The 25,785-nt window shown below is 44.5% G+C and overlaps 1 protein-coding gene across 1 annotated transcript in view; it reads left to right on the top strand.

Moving 5' to 3' along the window:
* Positions 1 to 25,785, top strand: part of LOC126474326 (sodium-dependent nutrient amino acid transporter 1-like) — a 188,682-nt gene that overhangs the window by 92,621 nt on the left and 70,276 nt on the right. The window contains exon 5 of the mRNA XM_050101793.1: positions 21,484 to 21,684. Coding sequence (XP_049957750.1) covers positions 21,484 to 21,684 — 201 coding nt within the window. The remainder of the gene's footprint in view (positions 1 to 21,483; positions 21,685 to 25,785) is intronic.

The raw sequence follows: 25,785 nt of genomic DNA on the forward strand, positions 1-25,785 counted from the left end.
AGCCTGATTTTACTATTAATATTGTTTGCAAGGTCATTGATATGTAACATGAACAGCAAGGGCCCCAATACACTTTCTTGGGAGAGGGGAGAGGGGGAGGGGGAGCACCTGAAGTTACTTCAACATCTGATGACTACTCTCCATCCAAGATAACAAGCTGTGTCCTCCCTTTCAAAAAGTTCTCAATTCAGTCACTAATTTCAATTGATACCTCATATGATTGTCCTTCTGAGAATAAGCCAAATGCTTTTCAGAAATCAAGAAATATCACATCTACCTAATTGCATTGATCCAAAGCTTTCAGTATGTCATATGAGAAAAGTGCCTGTATAAAGTGAAAATGAAGGAAGATTAGTAACATCTTAAGTAAGTCTCAAACTCATGAAATGAATGTCTATTGCATATGCAGTGGCATCTCATTGCTGCCTGGATGAGTTCACAGTGTTGGTGGTTTGCTGTTGCCTAACTCCGATCTGTTGTGAAATGTCTAGAGTGTCTGTCTTTGTCATGTAGGGGACTGTTGTAAGTGCTTGTACAGTGGAGTGTTGCAACTAGGTTGTTATGGATGAATGGAAGGGAGAGAGCGATACACCATGTTAGCACATGTTGTACTTCTCTTGAGCAGCTCTAAGGGTACAGTTGTGCAACTTTCCCATCCAATGGAAAGATCACCATTAATATTGTCAGTTTTGCCATTGCTCCATGAGACACTATGCAATGGTCTGGAGCTTAAACCAGATAATAGACTGACAACCAAATGTTATGACTACATGCTTAATATTGTGTTATCCCACATTAAATGCAATACAACAGCAGTTTTGCATCATATGAATTCAACAAGCCCTTAGTAGGTTTCCAGCTGTATGTGGTATTACATTCCTATGCATAGGTCATGCATTTCCTATAAAAAGTTGGTCAGTGGGTTATTAGTTAGTTGGTTACATGTTTCATAGATCATTTGAAAGATTTTTTTATTGAAATGGTGTGGAACCGTTCAGTTTACAGGATATGTGTAGTCAATTAGTTCTAATATAAATAAACATATTATCATTTTATTTGGACTCATGCAGCTACACTTAAAAACAAGTTTCTTAAGCAGAAATTATTCAGTGGAATAGAAGGAGATGTCCAGGAGACATAATTCTAAATTTGGTTTAAAACTTGCTTCGCTACCTGCCAGGCATTTTGTGTAATTGGATAAATGAATCCTGTGGGATTCCCTTTGTGATTTCATCCCAGTCACTATAATTTTCTACCTTTCCAACATTGTCTGAATTATTCAGCACCTTTTGCATTCTGTTTGTCAAGTGTGATTCAAATCATCTGTATGTAAAGCCATCAGTTCCGTAAAACTTAAGTTTTTCTAAGAGAGTATAATGATCTACACAATTGAAGGTCATAGAGAGATCATAAAAAGTACCAACTGCTGATATATTATTATTTAAGGCTTGTGCTATCTGATCAATGAATATATAAATAGCATTCTCAGTCAAGCAATCGTTCTGGAATCCAAACTGTGACATGTTCAGTAAACTGTTTCCACTTCAGTGTGCTTTATGTGGGATATCATTATCACTGATGTACTCTCTTCAAATTATCATAGAAATAAATGTAAATGGAAAGAGAGTAACATCTATTGAGTCTTGACTGTAATGAACATCTTGACTCTAAGACAAACAGTAAGAAAATTATATTTTTCAGCTATAACATACAGGAAGTTCAAAGAATGCTCTGCTCTCCAGCAATAAATATGGGTAAGTGCATGAGGCAGCACTCGGAGCAGTTAGCACACAAACTCCTGTGATGTTACTGGCAATCAACTGATCTTATCTGCTGAGTGCATGATCTCCACTGGTCACCACATCTGCCACCGTGGAGAAGCGGAGCATCGCCAGCATCCATAAGAGTCAACGCTGTTGAGGAATCTTGCAGTATAGTGTACATGCTGACCTGAGTGCATTTGGCATGGTGGCTGCGGCACTGGTGAGGCAGGAGGTGGCTGGTCACCTGTAGAAGGCAGTGGAGGCAGTTGACTGGGTGAGGATGTATCAACTTGGTCCTCAAACATAATGGTAGGTTTAATCCAGTCACTTGAGACAGTGTTGCACTTACCATTGACTAGAATGTCCAGAGTGCTATTGTTGTGGGCTAGAACCTGGTGGGGAACAGTATATGGTGGTGCAATGGCTGGTTTACTCGTAATTCCCTCATGATGTAGCATGACATAAGCACTATTCGATAATTTCTTGTGCATGAATGAGGGACATTGTCCATGCTGTGATGCTGGCTGGGGTTGGATTCATGTGATATGTCTCTGAGTTGCCCTATAAATTCCAGTTGGTGTAGAGTTTCCTTTGACGAAGCACTTGAATCAATAAATTCTCCCAGTAGGTGCAATGTCTCACCATATACTAGCTCTGCTGGCACCACATCCGTGTTGGTTTATGTACCGCTGGCAGGCTGAGTAAAACAAGGGGTAAGGCTGTAGTCCACTTAGTGTCATAGCACATGAGTGCTGCCTTAAGGGAATGGTACCAGTGCTGAACCATTCCATTGCTGGCTGTATGGTAGGTCACGGTGAGGTGGTGGGTAGTGGCACCTAATATGCTCTTCTGATTGAAGAACTCTGATTCAAACTGGCATCCCCTCTCAGTAGTTGTACGTAATTGGCAGCCAAATCACATGACCCACTGTGACTTGAATGCCACTGCCAGTGTCTCGGCAGAGGTGTTGTCGGCCGGAATATCTTCAGACCATTGTGTGAATCTATCTATGATCGTCAGTAAATAGCACTGTTCATCTTGTGGCAGCCGAGGCCCCACAATGCCTAAATGTACGTGCATGAATCTCTTGCATATTTGTGGGAAGTTTCCAACGGGTGCATGTACTCACCGAGCAATCTTACTTCATTGACAAGCCGTGCATGCACAGGCCAACTGCTGATAATCATTTTGTACTTAGGGCCAAACATAGTGAGAGGTGACAAGTTTTGCTAATGCCATGGTGCCTGGATAACAGAGGTCATGGTGCCATAGAAGACACACTTGCGTAGACCTGCTGGCACATATGGGCGAGTTTTCCAAGTGTAACTGTTGCAGTATAGATTAGCATCTGCTCCGGCCACATTCACAAGTTCAAGTTGTAGTTCAGTCTCTGTGTTTTGAAGAAGGTTACTTAGCTCTTCATCACACTGCTGCACATTGTACAGGCATAAGAGATCAATGCTGTTCGTGACAGCACTAAACCAAGATAAAGAGTCAGCCACCATTTTGTTTAGCCCTGAGACATGTATATCTGTGGAACTGGTTATTTTGTTGTGGCGAGCACTTATCATTCTTTTGACGGAAGGCACACATGAGAGGACGGAAGGCATACATGAAAGGCTTTTGGTTGGTGTATTTCATGAAGATCCATGCTCCTAGCTGTATGCGGAAATATTTCACTGCTGTATAAATGGCCAGCAATTCCCAATTGTATGTGCTCCACTTTTGCTGCACTGCCATTTGTTTGCGAGAAAAGAGGGCAAGCGGCTGCCACATCTCGTGGACATATTGTTGAAGCACCATGGAAAGCGTAACCTGACTAGCATCCACCACCAGCGCCAGGGGCACATCTTTTGTGAGTGTGCTGCCAGAAGCACAGCTTCAGCCAGAGTCTTCTTGGAGGGGTCAACCATGAGGGCCAAGACAAAACTGGGGGACATGCCGTGGTGTTAATGTAATGGATAGTATCATTAAATACCTGCTGAGGGGCCCCCAGAGGCCATGTGAGTGTGGTGGAGTGGCGAAATGGTCTTTTGCTGCCTGGATAAGCTTGATGTCGTCGGCTCAGCCACAGCATCTAGTAAGTGGGTGTTGGTGATGTCCAGTAGCAGGTGGTAGTGGGCAAGGAAATCTGCTCCAATTCTTGGTTCCATCACGTCAGCAATGACAAAATTCCATTTTATTGTATGACGCTGTCCCAGATCCAGCTCTGCATGTTGTGCGTCATATGTTTGAGTGATGGCACTGTTGGTTGCTGACAACTTGAAGGTAGAGGTACAAGTAGGGGCATCGACTTCTGCTTGATGCTTGAGGTTCACGTACTCGCATGGCATGCTGCACTTGTGAGCTTGATCCTCAAAGCACTGATGCTACCAGCATATGTTGTCATCGCAATGAGAACCATGGGATGTGGAATGGCTCTGTGAGTGCTGTCAGTGCCTACTTTTAGCATAACAGTTGGCGAGAAGTTCATTCAGTTGTTCACCCAGGACGTCAGTCTTGTTTAACAAGTCGCTGTTCAGTTGTTCTCCAAGTGCCTTCACCTTTGTCGACAATCCATCACAATCAGGTTTCGTCCACTGAAGCACTGTTGCACATAACTGCTGAGTCAGAACTGGAAGCGGACACAGTGGCACCCTGAATGCAATCAGCCAGGGTTGCCAAGTCATCTAAAGGCATTTCCTTTTGAGATACTATTATCGCTTCAACTTGTGCCAGTATTCTGCTGCAGCATAATGTGCATAACAACATATCTGGTACCGTGTGTGCATCAACCTTGCCACATAAGTGACATAGGTACTGCATTGATTTCTTGTCACTTGTTGCTTTCTGTGTTAAGATTTGTCATACTTTCACCATCTGAGAGGCAGGTACTCAGCATATGAGTTCTGACTTCAAGTCCACATCTGTTTCCAGTGGAGTCATTATAGTGCCCTGCACCCCCACCATGAATCGATTATCAAGTTAGATGACCACAAGTGTGAATTTTGATGAGTCCATTGTTATTCCTGAACATAAGAAACTTGCTTCAACTTGCACAAACCAGAGAACAGAATTGGTAGGCCAAAATGGTAGAAGTTGCACAGTCAGTCTTGACGTGATGTGCAGCTTGTTATCTGTCATTTTAGAGATGCAAGACGATTCTTCTTTCAAAAACTGTATTCCTTGACCATGTATCGCATCGGGGTCACCGCTGAAGCTAAGTCTTGCAGGGCTACAAGACTGCCACTTGCTTGCATATATTATGTGGGGTCTACAGTTAATGAACTTGTAATCTACAACTGCTGTACTTCCTCCAAATTACCATAGAAATGAGACTAAATGAAAAGAGAGCATTTATTGAGTCTCAACTGTAATGAACATCTTGACTCTAAGACAAACAACAAGATCATTATATTTTTCAACTATAACATGTAGCAAGTTCAGAGAATGATCTGCTCTCCAGCAAGGCATAAGTGTGCGAGGCAGTGCTCTGAGCAGCCTGCGTGTGGGCCTCTGACATTACTGGCAGTCAGCTAATCGTGTCCACTGGTCACAACAGTGTTTTTGGACAATATTTTCAGAAAGATACTATCACATGATTATAGTAATTTATTATATAACAAACTGAATTTCACATTACCATCTCTTTCCACATTTAACTCATCCAGTACCAACCCTTCTAGCTTACTCTTAAAACATTGTATTCTGTTGCCTTTAATAAGCTTCACAGCTCTGCATGAACCTACCTCTGGGTTGTAAGATGCCATACTATTTCCTTTAATTGTGTGTCATTATGAGGTAGTACATTAGCAATTGGGTACACTTTATTTGTTTCAGCCTGAGCTCTGTCTATAATAATGTTATCAATCAGTGCCCCACTACTATGCTGCACAAGAGTTGAAAAAATTGACTTCTGAAATTACATTGAAACACTCAAATAACTCTAGTCTATTCTTTCTGTCCATTTTTTTTTAAGAAATCTACACTGAAATCCCCACAAACTACTAACTGCTTCTTCTTTTCAGACAGGTAGCTCATTAACAAATAGCTAAAGTTTCCTAGAGGGAATTTGTAGTCTGTTACAGACAAGTATTCTGCAGTAACAACTCACAAGTCCACACTTCTAGGTTCTGAGCAACACAGAAATTGTTTCTTTTTTCAGTATTTTTAACTTTGTGTCCAACTTTCACATACGTTGCAGCTCCTCCTTTTGCCATGTTAACTTTACATGAAAATAATGCAAGTCTTTAATCCCTGACATTTAATGTCTACATTGCTGTTGTTACATGGTGTTCGGAGAGGCACAGAACATCTATCCCTTCTGGATTTGCCACATGTTCTAAGCATACAATAAGCTCATCTGTATTATGAAAAGAAAAGTTCCTACTCACCATATAGTGGAGATGCTGAGTCACAGATAGGCACAACAAAAAGACTATCACAAATAAAGCTTTTGGCCCATAAAGCCTTCATCAAAAATAGACCACACACACACACACACACACACACACACACACACACACACACACACACACACACACATATGACTGCAGTCTCAGCCAACTGTAGCCACACTGCAAGCAGCAGCACAAGTGCATGATGGGAGTGGTGACTGCATGGTGGTAAGGAGGAGCTATGGTAGGGAGGGGGAGGTATAGTAGGATATGGGTGGTGGACAGTGCAGTACTGCTGAAGAGCGTGCAGGGACAAGGGGTAGGGCAGCTATGTGCTGTCGGGAAGTCAGATGGAAGGCAGGGGAGAGGGGGTATTGTGTAGTTTTGGTGGACGGCGGAATACCACCATGGGAGGGGTGGGAAGGATAACGGACAGGACATTTCTCATTTCAGAACCTACACAATATACTCATCCATGCCTACATAACCCCTGCTCCCAACTCCTTACCTCGTGATTCATACTCCTGTAATAGATCTAGATGCAAGACTTGTCCCATACATCATCCCACCACCACCTACTCCAGTCCGGTCACAAACATTACCTATCCCATCAAAGGCAGGGTTACCTGTAAAACCAGTCATGTGATCTACTAGCTAAGTTGCAACCACTGTGCAGCATTCTATGTGGGCATGACAACCAACAACCTGTCTGTCTGCATTAATGGCCAAACTGTGGCCAAGAAACAAATGGACTACCCAGTTGCTGAGCATGCTGCCAAACACAACATCCTTCATTTCAGTGGCTGCTTCACAGCCTGTGCCTTATAGATCCTTCCCACCAAAACCAACTTTTGTGAACTGCACAGATGGGAACTTTCTGTGCAATATAGGCCATGTTCCCATACCCCTTCTGGCCTTAACCTTCGTTAGTCATTGTCCTAGCCCCTGTGGGTCTGGGGGTCAGAATAGGCCTGAGGTATTCCTGCCTGTTGTAAGAGGTGACTAAAAGGAGTCTCACATTTTTTGACCCTATGAGTTCAGGTTCCATTTCATGGTTTGACCTGCCACTTTCCAAATTCTACAGAAAAGTGGGCCATTTAGGGAAGGACACCTTACGTTGTGCAAAGTTATCCACAGTGCTACGAGATTCGATCTCCTCAACCTTTTCTCATCATAGCTTTGCATCTCCACCTGCAATTCAACTATTTGGGCAAGGACACCTCTTTGGTTGTCTCCTGTCCTCTTTTGCCCCCATGACATTGTTAGATTTCTCTGCACCCAGTATCCAGCATGGTAGCCAGTCCATTGTGGTGGGGCCGTTATGTACCCCATTTGGTGGCAGCCTTGTGACTACACAGGGATTGCACTGCATGAGCTGTAAACTCCCCACGTATGCCAAGGAGTAAATGCCTGTCTTCTTGGGGCATCAGGACTCCCGGCAATGGCTATCATGCCAGGTGGCCTTTTCAGTGGCTGGGTGGCACCCGTGAGGAGAGCCCCTGATTGGGGTGGGTGGCATCAGGGCAGATGACCCATGATTAACTGGACTATGTCATCTTTTGCGGGGGGCTGAATGGCCCCAGCAGTCACTAAGAAAGGTAAGGTTGATTTTAATGCTGACAGGTATGACCCTACATCATTACTATGTTACTTAGTGTGCAGCAGATCTGATGGGTACTCCTTTCTGAAAACAAAGCCTCTGTTTTTTGTTCAGCACCTGGAGGATAAGTTTGGGAAAGGGACAGTGCTGTCCAAAATGCGCAGTGGGTCGGTTTTGATTCAGACGGTCTCCCCAACCCAGTCCCGGGCATTACTCGCCTGTGACAAGCTGGGTGATATTCCTGTTTCGGTAACTCCCCACAAAAGCCTCAATATGGTCCAGGGAATTATTTTTCATCGTGACCTGCTGTTACAGGCCGATGACGAGCTATGTGCCAATTTGTAATGGCGTGGTGTTCATTTCATACAGCGCATTTACAGGGGACCCAAAGACACTAAGGTTGCCACTGGTGCCTTCATCTTGGCCTTTGAGGATGATTCATTGCCTGAAAAGATCAAGGTGATGGCGTGCCAATGTGACGTCAAACCCCATGTCCCTCCCTCTATGTGGTGCTTTAAGTGTTGGAAATTCGGGCACATGTCCTCCCAGTGACCTTCCAGCACCACATGTCAAGACTGCGGACATTCGCTGCATTCGAATACTCCATGTGCTGCATTCGAATACTTCATGTGCACCTCCTCCAACATGTGAACTGTAGACAGCATCACTCCCATTGCTCGCTGGACTGCCCAGTACTCCAAAACGAGTGCAAAATTATGGAGTAAAAGACCCTGGACAGGTTGTCTTCTGCAAGGCTAAACTCAAATATGAAAGACTAAACCCTATTCCCATGTTATCTTCTTATGCTGCTGTCATGATGGTGTCACCATCAATAACACCATTACACTCATCATCTAAGTTTACTTCAGTGGGCCCTCAGGGCTGCCCTTCTTCCTCCCCTCTCCAGTTGGCTGGGAGCATGACTTCTGTTGCTCCCAAAGCTTCTACTTTGGGAGCATCGCCCCCCAGAATGAAGGGGACATCGGTCCCCTCCGCCCAGCCAGAGAAGCAAATGGCCTTCTCCAGCTCCTCTTATGCAGAAGGGGTCGCTTGGGACTCTACCTTCCATGGTCGTCCCCCCCCCCCCCTTCCACCCCCCCCCCCCCCCCCCATTCCCCCCAGTGGTCCAGTGGACACCAGCCAGTGGTTGAAAAAGCCACTGGCTGCTGGTCAGAGGGCTTCAAGGTCTTCCTCTGTCCCTCAAGCTACTTCCGAGAATCCCTCCCAGCCAGCCCCTAAGGAGCAGCAAGAGGGCAAAACTTCCAAGGAGAAGTCCACTAAGAAACGGGAACCTCCAATGCCCCCTACACCACCACTCCCCCACGGCTCTGCGCCTGAGGACAAAATGGAGATTCTGGTGTCCCCTGAGGACCTAGATCTCACTGACACCTTGGATGCCAACACTCAAGGTGGCGACAGGTGATACTGGGGCCTAATTTGCCTCCTTGATCACTCCATGCCACCCCACACGACAGAAAGCATCGTTCTCTAGTGGAACTGTGGCTGTTTATTCTCCCACCTAGTTGAGTTACATCAACTTTTAAGCAGAACACCTGCTTTTTGCATTGTCCTTCAAGAGACACAGTTTCCCGCAATGGGGACACCCGCCCTTCATGGCATCAGAGAACTACAAAAACTGTCCTGCCTGTGACAGACAGTCAGGTGGATTATGTATTTTCATCCTTACCTCTGTCTGTAGCGAACCTGTGCCTCTTCAAACACCTTTAGAAGCTGTGGCTGTCAGGGTGAGGACAACACAGGAAATTACATCTGTAACGTCTACCTTCCTCCAGATGGTGAAGCACCACTCCATGTTTCGGCTGCACTCATTTCACAACTCCCCCCACCTTTCTCCTTCTGGGTGATTTTAACACCCATAACCCTTTGTGAGGTGGAGCCAAGGTTAATGGCCTTGGCAAAGATGTTGAGGACCTATTCACTCATCTCGACCTTTGCCTCCTCAATACAGGAGCCCCAACACATTTCAGTGTGGCACATTGCACATACTCGGACATTGATCCCTCAGTCTGCAGTCCTGGCCTTCTCCCATCTATCCACTGGAGAGCACATGACGACTTGTGTAGTAGTGACCACTACCCCATCTTCCTGTTACTCTCCTGGCTTGGCTTTAAACAAGGCAGACTGGGAAGCCTTCGTCTCTACTGTCACCACAGAATCTCCCCCACATGTTGCCATCAGTGTGATGGTTGAGCAAATGTGATGGTTGTACAGGTCACTATAACGATCATTTCTGCAGTAGAAAACGCAATCCCTTGTTCCTTAGGGTGCCCATGGCAAAAAATAGTACCTTGGTGGTCGCTGTAAATTGCTGAGGCCATTAAAGAGCGAAGGCAGGCTCTACAGTGACAGAAGAGGCACCCTTCCCTGGAGCACCTAATAGCTTTTAAACAGCTCCATGCCCACGTTTCCCAGGTTATAAAAAGACGGAAAGAGGAGTGTTGGGAGAGGTACGTGTTGACCACTGGGTGCCATACGTCACCTTCCCAAGTCTGGATGAAGATCAGACATGGTTTTGGGTGCTAGATCCCAACAGGTGTCCCTGGCATTAACATCAATGGTGTGGTGTCTACTGACACAAATGCGATTGCCGAGCACTTTGCTGAGCACTATGCTCGAGCCTCTGTGTCGGAGAATTACCCCCCAGCCTTTCGCACCCTCAAACGGCAGATGGAATGGAAAGTAATCTCATTCACTACACACCACAGTGAATCCTATAACACCCTGTTTACAGAGTGGGAGCTCCTCGGCACCCTTGCACATTGCCCCGACACAGCTCCTGGGCTGGATTGGATCCACAGTCAGATGATTAAACATCTCTTGTCTGACTATGAGCAACATCTCCTCGTCGTCTTCAACTGGATCTGGTGCGATGGCATCCTTGAATCGCAATGGTGGGAGAGAACCATCATTCCAGTGCTCAAACCGAGTAAAAACCCACTTGATGTGAATAGCTATTGGCCCCTCAGCCTCACCAACATTCTTTGTAAGCTGCTGGAACGTGTGGTGTGTCGGCGGTTGGGTTGGGTCCTGGAGCCACGTGGTCATGTCAGGGCGGCTTCCGCCAGGATCACTCTACCACTGATAATCTTGTGTCCCTCAAGTCTGCCATCCGAACAGCCTTTTCCAGATGCCAACACCTGGTTGCCATCTATTTTGATTTATGACAAGCTTATGACACAACCTGGCAACTTCATATCATTGCCGCATTATATTTATTCAGAACTTACTGTCGCTCCGTACTTTCCATGTCAAAGTTGGTGCCTCCCATAGTTTCCCCATATCCAGGAGAATGGGTGTATCTCAGTTTTTAGTGGCCATTAACAGTCTAGTAGCAGCTGTAGGGCTGTCCATCTCACCTTCTCCGTATGCGGACAACTTCTGCATTTCATGCTGCTCCTCCAATACTGGTGTTGCTGAGCAGCGCCTACAGGGAGCCATCCACAAGGTGCAGTCTTGGGCTCTGGCCCACAGCTTCCAGTTTTCAGCCACAAAGTCATGAGTCATGCACTTCTGTCAACTTTGTACCATTCATCTGGAACCAGAGCTATACCTTAATGATGATCCACTCACTGTAGTGGAGACATATTGATTTTAGGACTGGTTTTCGACACCCGGTTGACTTGGCATCCACACCTTCGTCAGCTTAAGTGGAAGTACTGGCAGCACCTCAATGCCCTCTGCTATCTGAGCAACACCAACTGGGGTGCAGATCGCTCTATGCTGCTGCAGCTCTACAGAGCACGTTTTCAATCCTGCCTTGACTATGAGAGTCTGGTTTATGGTTCAGCGGCGTCCTCAGCATTGCGATTACTCAACCCAGTGCACCACTGTGGTCTTCGACTAGCGACGGGAGCTTATAAGACGAGTCCAGTGACCAGTGTCTTGGTGGAGGCTGGAGTCCTTCCATTGAAAGTTAGGCGTGCACAACTGCTCACCAGTTACGTTGCACACCGTCTCCTTTTCCCACCCATGGCGGTTCATCTCCTGCATCGGTGGCCCAGGTCAGGGCTTACAATCACAGTTTGTAACCGATCCCTCCTGTGTGAACTGGAGTCCTTTCCTTTACCACCTCTGCTCCACGTACACCTCCATGGTGTATACCTAAGCTGCGATTTCATCTGGACCTTTCGCATGGCTCTAAGGACTCAGTTCCTCCTGCTACTCTCCACTGTCACTTCCTCTTGGTTCTTGCCATGTCCTGGGGCTCTGAAGTGGTTTACACCGACAGCTCATTGACTGACAGTCATGTTGGCTTCGCCTATGTTCACAGAGGGTATCTTGAATAGCACTCCTTGCCAGATGGCTGCAGTGTTTTCACTGCAGAGCTGGTGGTCATATCTCGTGCTCTTGAGCAGATCCACTCATGCTCTGGCAAGTCGTTTCTTCTCTGTACTTACTCCTTGAGCAGTCTCCAAGCTATCGATCAGTGCTACCCTCGCCATACCTTGGTAGCGATTATCAAGGAGTCTATCTGTGCTCTGGAACAGTCTAGTTGTTCAGTGGTGTTTGTCTGTATCCTGGGACACATTGGAATCCCACGAAACGAACTTGCTGACAGGCTGGAGATGGCATCTTTGAAACTGACCTGCGTTCCATATTATGCCGCAATGTTTTTCGGCTTTGGGAGACGAGATTGCATAACAGTACGCACAACAAACTGTTTGTCATTAAGGAGACTACAAATGTGTGGAAGTCTTCCATGCGGGCCTCTCGCAGGCCTCCATGGTTCTCTGCCAGCTCCGCATTGGCCATACCTGGCTAACACATGGTTACCTCCTCCGTCGCGAGGACTCACCTCGGTGTCTCTGTGGCTCCCCTATGACTGCCGTCCACATCTTGCTGGACTGCTCAATTTTAGCCACTCTGCAATAGACTTTTAACCTTCCCAGCACCCTACTTTCAGTGTTGGGTGATAATGGCTCAACAGCAGATTTAGTTTTACATTTTATTCATGAGGAGGGTTTTTATCATCTCATCTGATGGTGGGCAGTTTGGTCTTCTCTCCGGAGCCTCCACCCTCCCTCCATTTTAGCACTCTGTCACCCTTTCTTTACATTTGTTTGTCTTGGTGTTTGTCTTGTCCCTTCATGTGTTCATCTCAACTTATCTTTTGGGGTGGACAGTTTGAAAGGGAGGACACAGCTTGTTATCTTGGATGGAGAGTAGTCACCAGATGTTGAAGTAATTTCAGGTGCCCCCCGGAAAGTGTGTTGGGGCCCTTACTGTTCATGTTATATATCAATTCCCTTGCAGACAATATTAATAGTAAAATCAGGCTTTTTGAGGATGATGTAGTTATCCATAATGAAACACTATCTGAAAGACTGTGAAGATATACTCACAATCAATCAGATTTTGATAAGATTTCAATGTGGTTCAGAGATTGGTGACATGCTTTAAGTGCTAAGAAATGTAAAATTTTGCACTTCACAAAACAAAAAAACATAGTATTCTATGGCTATAATATCAATGAGTAACTGTTGGAATTGGCCAATCATACAAATACCTGTATGTAACAATGTAACACCTGTGTGTTGCTTCAGTTGCCCGAGACGTAGTCGTGTGTGTGTGTGAGTTGTGCGCACATGTGTGTGTGTGTGTGTGTGTGTGTGTGTGTGTGTGTGTGTGTGTGTGTGTGTGTGTCTTTTTTTTATGCCTATTTGCGACTCAGCATCTCCGTTATATGGTGAGTAGCAACTTCCCTTTTCATAATATTGTTACATTCCATCCTGGATTTTCCATTGTTCGATAAGCTCATCTCTCTTGTTTTTCAACTCTCTAAAGTTCTGATGAAACCAAATAATTTTATTTTTCTGCAAACTGTTTCACATATTGTGATTTTGTACTACTCTAATTTCTTTCAATGTTCTCTACCTGTAACCTGACTCTAACCTAAAAAATGTGCCCCTTTGATTCCAGTAATCACAGGGATTTTGTATTGTGTGCTTGTGTCCCCCTCTCACTTTCTGCAAGGTGCTTTGCTAATCTTTCCTTCCCCCTCCTAATTAGGTGCAGGCCATGATTACTGCATCCCCATCTCCCAGTCACAGCAACAAGCACAGCACAGATATGAGACTTTGTTTCATTCAAAAGCAACTGGCTCAGCTCTTTGTTCAAATGGCTAACAACTATGTTAACACAGGGTTGGTCACATCAGTCCAAAACATCGACAAACCCCACATGAGTGTGTGATGTTGCTGCTCCTATTTACTCCAGGTCATTCTAAATTCTAAGTTGTTAGCCAGGTTGTTTCGTGTTCCTCCGACAGGAAACTGTTGCCCAATAGTGTCCCATATGTGTTCCATCAGGTACAGATCAGGTGAATTTGGTAGTCAAGACAACAATGTGACTTCACTATCACATTCCTAAAAACCACTTTTGCATGTTTCTGGTCTCGTGACATAGTCAGTTACCCTGCTGGAAGATGCCATGACCATCGGGGAAGACATCAAATATGAAGAGATGCATATGGTCTGTAATAATGTTTAAATAGTCCACAGCCATCATGATGCCTTCAGTTACTACCACAGGTCCCACGTGAACATACTCAGTAGCATAATACTGCCCCCACTGGCGTCCGCCCATGCCATGGTGCATGGCTTGAGCAGTCGTTTGCGTGGGCGACAGTTTATCTGGGCATAACTGTGGACCTGGTGTAAAAAGAAAGATGACTTATCTGTCCAGGCAACATGTTTCCATTGCTCCATGATCCAATCTTAATGATCCTGTGTCCACTGCAGCCATATTGATGATGACATTGAGTCATCATGAGAACAGAACACAATAGGGGTTGTACGCTGCAGAGCCCCATGTTCAACAATGTGTATAACAGTGTGCTCCAAAACATTTGTGCCTGCACAGGCATTGTGCTCTGTCAGCAGACCTGTCATATATTGCCACCTATCCTACTTTACAGCATGGTCAACCATCACATTCAGCATTGTAGAGAGGTGGATCACAGTCAGTTCTTTTTTTTTGTGACAGTTGAAGATAAGCAGAAGTCATACTGAAAGTCACTGACTGTCATTTGAATTTCGCTTTTATTACTTTCCTGAAATTCTGGTGAGATTTCCTCACCCTAAAATAGGCAGTTTTACATTTAAGCCATGCCAGCATTTATGCCCTTGTCCTGTTTGGTAAACGAGGTACCCACAAGTCATTTGCAAAATTTGATACAAGACTGACTCACCGAAATATATCCACGTACTGCCGTCAGGAAGCCATCAGGTTGCAACAATTATGATCTTTGTACAGTGCCTGGATCCTCATTAGAAAACACTGCATGTTCACTGAATTAGCAAACGACACATTCACGTAGCCACTGTTACTACTGCTCAGCACATGCACACATCCGAGAATGGCTTTATCTCCAGCTAGGATAAATCTGGTGGAAACATCTGTTTTCATACATGGTGGTGGGGGGAAAAGATACTCGTGTCAGCATTTGCCTATTGGACACGGGGTTCTTTAGAGAAAGTCCAGGTGCAGCTGTGGGGACTGTGTCGTCTGCCAGGGCAGACTGTGGGGATCTGGAAATTTGGAATTTAGAGGCACCACAGATGTCCTCTATCACATTTTCAGAGACAAATGGATAAAATGCATCTAAATGTGTAAGTGCATTCCTCGGAGCCCCTTTTTGGCAAGGTAAAACACAAATAATATTTTTAACGTCTGTTTTTTCTGTAGTTAGAGGCTGACTGATCCAAAGAGTTCCATTGCCTTTCCCATTATAAAATGTGTAGTTACCTGCTGTAACGTCAAGTGCAGGAGTTACCTGATTGTTACTTCCCACCTGTGACTATTCAGATTCACTGTTGTGATCATCAGCTTTAGTAACTTCCTCTTCCATATCAAAATCATCATCAAATTCATCACACTTTCACAAAATTTCTGCTTTTAGTCTTATGATCTCTTCAGGATCCCTTACAACATCACTTTCCCTGGAAAAAACATACTCATAGAACAACCAATTAAAACAGCAAATAAGAGTAAATGATAAAAATATGTGTAACAAATCATAAACATATAAAATTGGGCAAATTTTTACGTGGTAAGGCACATGGCAGCAATCAGACTACAGAAGCTGAACTGAAGTTAACAGTGGTGTTACAACTAAACTATGGTGAGATATGGTTGCAAATGAGGTCACAAACATTCCACATATGATGAAGACCAAATGCTAGATTCCATGGGAGCACACACTAATGAAATTAATCATAAATAATCCACCACAATTTTAGAACAACAGAGAACTGTGAAGGCCATACCTACAACACTAGAGGGAAAAATGACCTTTATTACCCATTATTAAAACTGTCAGTGTCCCAGAAAGGAGGTCAATATATAGCAACAAAAATGTTTTATCATTTGTCCAGTGACCTAAAATGTCTGACATGTAGCAAAGTAAGCTTTAAATCTAACTTAAAATCATTTCTTGTGAACAACTCTTTCTAGTCCATGAACAAATTTCTTTTATAAACTGGCAGCATGTAACAAAAAATAAAAACAAGTTTTTAACTGTAGTTGCATAAGTAGGACTAAAAATAATGTATTCATTATGTTAACACTAATCATGTATACATAACCCATAAACTTGACTGTTTCCACATAATTTCGATAATAGAATTGTTCAAATGATCTATGGAACATGTAACTAACTAGCTAACTACCTAACTATACACATGCTCTGTAACGCACTGCAAAATTCATGACTGAAGGTACTTAGCATGGCCCCATATTTTAGGCTTTCCTCTCATTTCTGTTGTGTATGAAGCATGGAAAAAATGCTTGCTTCAATGCCTCTGCGTGTTCTGTAATTAATATGTTCTTAGTTTTGCAGTCCGTATGGGTGTGACACACAGGAGGATGAAGAATATCTCTAGACTCATCACTTAAAATTGGTTCTTGCAAACTTGTAAGTATGCTGTCACAATATAACTGGCATCAATCTGCAAGCGTCTGCATTTCAGGGTTTTCAGCATTACTGTGACACACCCTTGTGAAGGAAACAGTCCTGGGACCATCTTTGTATGTTTTCAATATCCCCTGTTAATCCAGTTTGATATGAGTCCCACACACTATGCATAAGAAATTTTTAAGCAGCCTTCTTCACAGACTGACTGCATTTCCTCACCATCCTGCCAACGAACTAAGGTCTGCCACCCTCTTTACCCATGACAGCACCTATGTAATCGTTCTATTTCATATCTCTACAAATTGTAACACTGACAAATTTGTATGAGTCAGCTGATTCTAAGTGTGACTCAGATGTTATAGTCAAATGGTTCAAATGGCTCCGAGCACTATGGGACTTAACATCTGAGGTCATCAGTCCCCTAGATCTTAGAACTACTTAAACCTAACTAACTTAAGGACATCACACACATCCATGCCCGAGGCAGGATTCGAACCTGCGACCATAGTGGTCGCGGTTTCAGACTGAAGTGCCTAGAACCGCTTGGCCACTGCGGCCGGCGATGTTATAGTCATATGATACTATTTTCCTGCATTTTATGAAGTGCAGATTTTATTTTAAAAAAGACAACATTGGCCTGCTTTATTTCTTTGCTTGTAGTCCTCGGTGTCAGTGCACCGACTGAAAAACTAGAGTGTGGAAGTACAAAACTGACTAGTTTAAATAATACTAAAATGTAGACTTTCACGGCCAGAAATATCATGTCCATTATAATTATCCGGGCTGTTATGCCGTGGTCGGTTGATGAATTCTGTGTCGATTCCCAATGTTTCGTCTCCCACTGCGGGAGACATCTTCAAGGGGGCTGTAGCTCAATGGAAGGTCCAACACACCCATTGGCTCGCTACTGACTGCCGCTAAATTCTGTGTCCGTGTGCTCCCACGCCGCGGCGTGACGTCACTTGTTTTGAAAACGTCAGTGCAATTGGCCGCTGTCCGTCGCCGTCGATCGCCGTTGCCATCACCCAGTAGTGGGCAGGTGGTACACATCTTCTTTAACACCGGCATCCATATGCCGTTTAATTTCACACCCTCCTCCTTACAGTTGAAATTATTTGGGTGTTTAGCGATTTCAATTGCCTCCCTGTAGAGCCTTTCGTAATATCCGCTTGTGGTCGCTAGTACTTGCGTCTCCTCGAAACGAATATTGTGGTTCCCTGGCTGGAAAACATGCTCCACAACAGCTGATCGTTCCGTTTCTCCTCTTCTGCAATTTCCCTTATGCTCTTCCAAATGTTTAGAAACAGTTCTTTTAGTGGTACCCACATAAACATCACCACAGCTGCATCGGATCCTATACACTCCAGCTTTTTCCAGTGGTTTGCGGGCGTCCTTGGCAGGCTTAAGGTATTCCTGTATCTTCCTGGTGGGCTTGTAAATTACGGTAATATTCTGTTTCATCAAGATCCTCCCTATTCTTTCCACTACATTTTTAACAAACGGCAGGAAAACCTTAGATTTTGCAGTAGCCTGTACGTCAGTATGATTTCTGTGTGGCTGCCTCAACGCACGTTTCATTTTGGCAGAAGAATATACCACAAACCCACGCACACGGACCGTTATTTGCACCGGGATTCAAACCACCACCCACAACAGAAGTGGGGTGTTATCAAGACGTAAGCGGTCAGAATGAGAAATATTTGTGAACCTGAGTTGCTCGACGCTGAGATGGAACATCTCCACAATGCACTAATGAAGAACGGATATTCTACGCCGAAATAAAACGTGCGTTGAGGCAGCCACGCAGAAATCATACTGACGTACAGGCTACTGCAAAATCTAAGGTTTTCCTGCCGTTTGTTAAAAATGTAACAGGAAGAATAGGGAGGATCTTGACGAAGCGGAATATTACCGTAATTTACAAGCCCACCAAGAAGATACAGGAATACCTTAAGCCTGCCAAGGACGCCCGCAAACCACTGGAAAAAGCTGGAGTGTATAGGATCCCATGCAGCTGTGGTGATGTTTATGTGGGTACCACTAAAAGAACTGTTTCTAAACGTTTGGAAGAGCATAAGGGAAATTGCAGAAGAGGAGAAACGGAACGATCAGCTGTTGCGGAGCATGCTTTCCAGCCAGGGAACCACAATATTCGTTTCGAGGAGACGCAAGTACTAGCGACCACAAGCGGATGTTACGAAAGGCAATACAGGGAAGCAATCGAAATCGCTAAACGGCATATGGATGCCGGTGTTAAAGAAGATGTGTACCACCCGCCCACTACTGGGTGGGTGATGGCAACGGCGATCGACGGCGACGGACAGCGGCCAATTGCACTGACGTTTTCAAAACACGCGGCGTGGGAGCACGCGGACACGGAATTTAGCAGCAGTCAGTAGCGAGCCAGTGGGTGTGTTGGACCTTCCATTGAGCTACGGACCCCCTTGAAGATGTCTCCTGCAGTCGGAGACGAAACGTTGGAAATCGACACAGAATTCATCAACCGACCACAGCATAACAGCCTGGATAATTATAATGGACATAGTTTAAATAATGTAGCTGACAGATGCACAGTTGCATTTGAAAGTCTTTTACTTTCACTGTTTACCCCCCACCCCCCCACCCCCACCCCCACCCCCCCACACACACAATATTACACTGTTATATGTGGCCAGCGCACTATTGTTCTAACTTCCCGTAAGCCTCATTAATAGTTAGCAGGCAAACATCCACATACTGCTACAATAGTTTCCTGTTGAGCATCAACGAGCAGTAAAAACATAACCACATAATTCACAGTTATTTCAAAATAATCAGGTACGTATGGAACAGACACTGCCATTGCTTTAACATGCAGCCTATAGGTGTAACACTTATTTCTCTGTTAAGTTGATGCATTGCTGTCGTTCTAACCAACACAGGTTCCTTATCCGAAACTCAGCTGTGGACTGACTGTCTCGAGACCAAAAATCAGGCCCTTGTATATCCTCATAATAATAGGTGCCGAAGTTACACATTGTTTGAAGTTAAATTTAGAGAAATTAGAATTAAAACTTAACTCATTAAATTAACTGAATACATGGGAATATTCGTTCCTTTTAACAGTTTCTTCTACTATATGAGTTAGACCGAATTATTTGTTTAAATCATGAAATTAACAAATATCGTTAGGCGTCAATACTTTTGACAAAATTATTAATTACTTTGGAATAAATTAAGGGCTGGCTTTGCTAACATGTTTTCGAATAGAGACAAGTAGATACTTTAAGATTACTAGTATTTCTTCTTCCAAATGTTTATAATTAGTACAGATTTTATATTTGTTTATATGTCAACAATAGAATTTAAGTTACAAAACAATTACTGATTTCACCCTATAATGAAAGATACTAACTAGGAAAAGTAAAAATAAATTAGAAAATCAATTACATCCATAACACTAAGCACAAAATTAGATCTGGTGTTAAATTCCTAAAAACTGAGGGCCAACCTTTCTCTTTTATGAAAATGCAGATTATACTCATGTATGTTAATGTAATTGGTTAAAATTGAAAAAACGAATTTAAAGAGGCAGATGGCAAAACAAGAGGGGAAGTAAAAATATCCCTAATTGCTTCATCACAGCGTTGCTTCGAAGTTGTTAAATTTGTGGCACCAATAATTTAGTCTTTCATTTGTGTCATGCAACTATAAATTATGCTTTTGCTTTCAGTAAACACTGCCATTTACTTGTATTACTTGACTGATGGTGTGCTGGATGTTTCAATTCCATTGTAACTGAGTAAAATATGCATTTAGATGTGTAATATGTTTGTATTACTAGTTGAATATACCTTTAAACAGTTCATGAGGTTGGAAGATCTAATAAGAAAGAGATGCGAAATATACAAGGAATGTAGTGTCTATTTATTTACTGAAGATGACAGTATATATCTTTCTAAGTAATTTGCATGAATCTCGGCGCACAGATCATTGTCGGTTGGAAGTAAAATTTTTTACATTTATGAGTATGTGGAATGAGTTTTCTGTCTTTGAACTATTTTGAAATCTTATCAAGAGCCAACTGTGTATGTGGATAATACTTGTTTATAGATAACTGCAAAAATTCTGAGGTTACTACTAATATTGTCTGTCATGTAATTAATATACAACGTGAAGGACACACTTTCCTGACACGCAGCTTTGTACAGGTGTGCATTAGAAATCTCCCCTATGGAAGTGGTAGTGATATATAGATAAGTTATGTAAATAACTTAGCACACAAAGAGAGAGAGAGAGAGAGGTGCACTGGATAGGAATGTGATGCATGGGCATCAGAGCTGGTGAGTTCGTACTGTGCATCATGATGACGATATGGAAGTTTCAATTGAGAGAGGGTGCAGTACAGAGGAAGGAGAAACTGTGAGGCCAGAAAGATTACAGGAATGAAGCACGTGTTTCAAGGATAAGTCCCATTTACATAGTTCATAAAAGCTTGTGCTGAAGGGTGGGGGAAAGGATCCAAATGCACACCTATTGAAATCAAGCATGTACCACCACTGTGTGGTGAAACCTGCTCTTGGCCACAGTTCGGCTGATGCCACGCATTCTGGAGGACAAATGGTTGGTGGTTATGCCCACATAAAAGTGAGGAATATCTAAGATCAGGGCAAACTAATAGCTCTATTACAATAAATTTATTTTGTAGTTCCTTAAACGTTCCTGGAGAAAAAAACATATTGTTAATACCAACATTTCTGTTTGTAGATAGCATCCTGAATTTGACTGAAAACATTAATGTTTTCTTATTGTTATCATTTATTAATCTAGACTGGCTTCGTGATTCTACAACCACTGTACCAAATCCGTTATCAACAAGTGGTTACATTGGTAGCCATTTTGCTTGAAACATTTACATTTTACTGGCTGTATGGAACATCTGTACTCTTTGTTGATATCCAGTTCATGAAGAAATCACCTCCCAAAGTAATTTGGAAAGTTTGGTGGAATATAACACCAATAATTATTGCAGTAAGTAATAATGTACTTAATACTTAGTGTCAAATAAGTTAATAGGAAAGTATCTGGAATTGCCAGTTGTTATAGGATTTGTCTAAACTATCTACCAAACTGCAACATCAGAGCAGGGCTGCCAGTTTGTCCAGAGATGAGACAAACACAAATTAAATAGATCATTTAGTCTCTGGCTTTTAGAAATTTTCAAACAATCACTTTATTATTGAAAGGAAAGAAATGAAATGAGTTTTAAAAAAGTAAATAATGGCTTTGAATCATTGCTGGTCCTGTAAACGACACTGAGAATGTTGCTAAGTTTTCAGAATAATTGTACCTCAGAGACACACACACACACACACACACACACACACACACACACACACACAAGATTGTATTCTGTTGGCACCGCATTTTGACTACTGGCGCAGTGCAGTTTGACCAGAACAAAATATAGTGAATTTGTATTTGTGTGTGGGTATGTTTGTGCATGTGCATTCTGTTATCTCTCAAGAATGATTATTCTGAAAGCTTGGAAATGTGTCATGTTGAAGTGCTTATTGCTGTCTTAACTGAACAGTAAGTTGTTACCTTTACTCCTTCCATTATTTATATTGAATCAAAAAATTTTCATTAACATATAAACAAAAGCACAAAAGCACTGGAGTAATTTATCCTTCCCTGTGACATTATTCCTATTATTTTCCATTCAACCTAACATAGAAACTAATTATAAAATTTCTAGAACTAGAAATTCAATAATCCTTTTAATTTGTGCATTTGAGTATACTGCCAAGCTCCACTCATTCCTATTTCTGGAGCCTATACACAGACTTTTTGCCACCTTCTGTATATTAATACCCATTTTGATATCATTTCAAATTTGGTTAATAAATACTGAAGGAGTTCCGGATAAAATACCCTTTGCCTTATTAAAATACTTGACAAATAAATTTCATAGCCCAAAATACCTAGGCTTAAAATCATAATTTATTTGACTACCGTATTTACTCGAATCTAAGCCGCACTCGATTCTAAGCCGCACCTGAAATTTGAGACTACAAATTCAGGGGGAGAGAAAAGTTTTAGGCTGGATCTCCAAATCGAAACAAAGTTGGTCCATTGTAATATGAGACACAATTTAGGTCGAATGAATTTTTTTTTTTTTTTTTTAATTTCAGTTCCCCCCGAAGGGGGGGCGGGCTGGCAGCAGCTGAGCATGCCGCTCTTCAGCCTACAGACTTTATGAGAAATATGAAGAGAATAAATAATAAAAACAGGCAATAAAATCGGAGACTTAAAGAGTAACATGGCAAAAAGAAATCGTGGAACTTAAAACAAAGAACAGAGGGACGATGTAACTAATAAAATACATACGAAGCAGACAGGTAAAACAATAGACAGACAATTAAAAAAACACGGCGACAGTCTGGATTCTGTTCGCAAAAGACATAAAATGCACAACTAGCGACAGCATGGTGTCCGTTTGCAACACGAGAAAGACGAACAACACTGAATAGTCACGGGAACACTGCACGAAAAAGTTGGCAAATGCGACACAGCACAGCCGAGAGCAGGTGGGGGGAAACTGGACAGATGATGGGAAAACAAAAAAGGGGGGGAAAGGAGAGAAAAAGCGAAGAGGAGAACCGGGATAGGAGCTGATGGAGGAGGAGGACCCATAAGAGGGGTGGGGGCAGACGCGACAGGGAGTGGGGTAGGCAGAGGAGGGGAATACAAAGGACTTGCGGGGGGGAGAAGGGAGGTTGGGAGAGGTTTAGTGGGGAGAAAACAGGACGGAAGGGGGGGGGAAGAGGGAGCCCAGGGAAAGAACAGAGGAAAGGAGGGGGAGTGAGGATCAGAGTTGATAGGAGGGATAAATGGAGGGAGAGAGGGCATCATCCGGGAGGGGGAGTTGATGGAAGCCACCTTGGGAAAGGAGATGTAGGGTGTAGAGATGGAGGGTAGGGGGGACACAATGGGGAAGACGTGGCAGGGGCGGGGATGGGAGAGGAGAGGAGCAACCAGGGGGTGAGGGGGTGCAAGACGGCGGGAGGTGTAAAGGATGCGGATATGTTCGAGGAATAGGAACAGATGGGGGAAAGGAATGAGATCATAGAGGATCCGCATGGGGGACGGGAGGCGTATTCGGAAGGCGAGGCGAAGTGCATGACGCTCAAGGATCTGGAGGGACTTATAGAATTTGGGGGGGGGGGGGGGCAGATATCCAGGCAGGACTGGCATAACAGAGGATGGGACGGATTAAGGATTTATAGGTGTGGAGGATGGTAGAGGGGTGCAACCCCCACGTCCAGCCAGAGCGGAGTTTGGGGAGTCGGAGGCAGTTGTGGGCTTTGGATTGGATGGAGCGGAGATTAGGGATCCAGGTGAGGTGACGGTCAATGGTGAGGCCAAGGTAGGTGAGGGTGGGGGTGAGGCGGACAGGACGTGCGCAAACAGTAAGGAAGAAATCCAGGAGCCGGAAGGAGTGAGTGGTACGACCTATGATGATTGCCTGGGTCTTGGAAGGATTGAGTTTCAGGAGCCACTGGTTACACCATGCAGCAAAAAGGTCAAGGTGAGTCTGGAGAAGGCGTTGGGACCGTTGGAGGGTAGGAGCGAGGGCGAGGAATGCGGTGTCATTAGCATATTGCAAGAGGTGTACTGGAGGGGGGGGGGGGGGGGGGGGGTTGGGGCATATCCGCCATGTACAGGAGGTAGAGGAGAGGGGAGAGGACAGAGCCGTGGGGTACACCTGCAGAGGGATAGAAGGTGTGGGAATTGGCATTATGGATGGTAACATAGGAGGGGCGGTGGGAGAGGAAGGAGGCCACCAGACGGATGTAGTTGATAGGAAGGGCGTAGGTTTGGAGTTTAAACAGGAGGCCGGGATGCCATACACGGTCGTAGGCCTTTTCGAGGTCAAGGGAGACAAAAATGGCGGAACAACGGGAGTTAAGCTGGAGGGAGAGGAGATGAGTGAGGTGGAGGAGTTGGTCATCAGCAGAGAAGGAAGGTCAAAAGCCACATTGGGTGTTTGGGAGGAGGTGGTGTTGGCGGAGGTGGTGATGGATGCGCTGGGAAAGGATGGATTCCAAGAGCTTGCTGAACACCGATGTGAGACAGATAGGACGATAGGAAGAGGCATCAGATGGAGGCTTGTTGGGTTTGGAGAACATCAGGATACGGGAGGTTTTCCACAGGTCGGGATAGAAGCCAGTGGCAAGGATGGCATTGTAGAGGGTGGCAAGGAGTGAAAGGAAGGAGGGAGGGCAGTGGTTGAGGTGGCGGTAGGTAACGCAGTCGTGGCCGGGAGCAGTGTTGCGTTTAGTGCGGAGTGTGAGGCTGATGTCCTGTGTAGTGATGGGAGTGTTAAGTGCAGATGGTGGGGTGTGGCCCAAGTACTGGAAGCTAGGAGCAAGGGGAGGAACAGAGGTATTCGTACGGTCCATGACATCAGGGAAGAGGGAATAATCAAAGTGGGGATCATTGGGGATGGAAAAAACATCAGAGAGGTGGGAGGCAAAGTGGTTGGCCTTACTAAGGTTGTCAGGAAAGGGACGGTCATTAAGGAGGAGAGGGTACTGGGGGGTGGGGCGGATCCCAGTAAGGCGGTGGAAAGCAGACCAATACTTGGAAGAGTTTATGGGGAGCGTGGTGTTGAGGTGTGTACATGTATGGCACCAGGCACGGCGTTTCTTCACAGTAAGCCGGTTGCGGATGTGTCGTTGTAATTGCCGGTGGTGGGTAAGTGTATCCTGGTCACGAGTGCGGAGAAAAGAGCGGTAGAGGCGGCGGGACTCTCGAAGCAGAAGGACGGCCTGTGGAGGCAGGGCGGGGCGGTGAGGGTGGATGGCTTTGGTGGGGATATGGGTGGCGATGGCGTCAGACAAGGTCTAGTGCAGGAAGGCAGCAGTGCGAGAGATGTCATCAGGAGATTGGAGGGTAAGGTCGTGGCCGTCAACCTGGGTGTGGATGGAGTCCCGGTCGGCATCCCAGTTGGCACGGGAGTAATCATGGAGAAGTTTCGGAGGGACGTCAGGGCGGGGAGCGTTGCGGGGATGGCGACCATTAGAGATAGTGAGGAGAACAGGAGCATGGTCACTGCCAATGAGGTCA

This window comes from Schistocerca serialis, chromosome 4 (genome assembly GCF_023864345.2).
Source record: "Schistocerca serialis cubense isolate TAMUIC-IGC-003099 chromosome 4, iqSchSeri2.2, whole genome shotgun sequence".
Classification (NCBI taxonomy): domain Eukaryota; kingdom Metazoa; phylum Arthropoda; class Insecta; order Orthoptera; family Acrididae; genus Schistocerca; species Schistocerca serialis.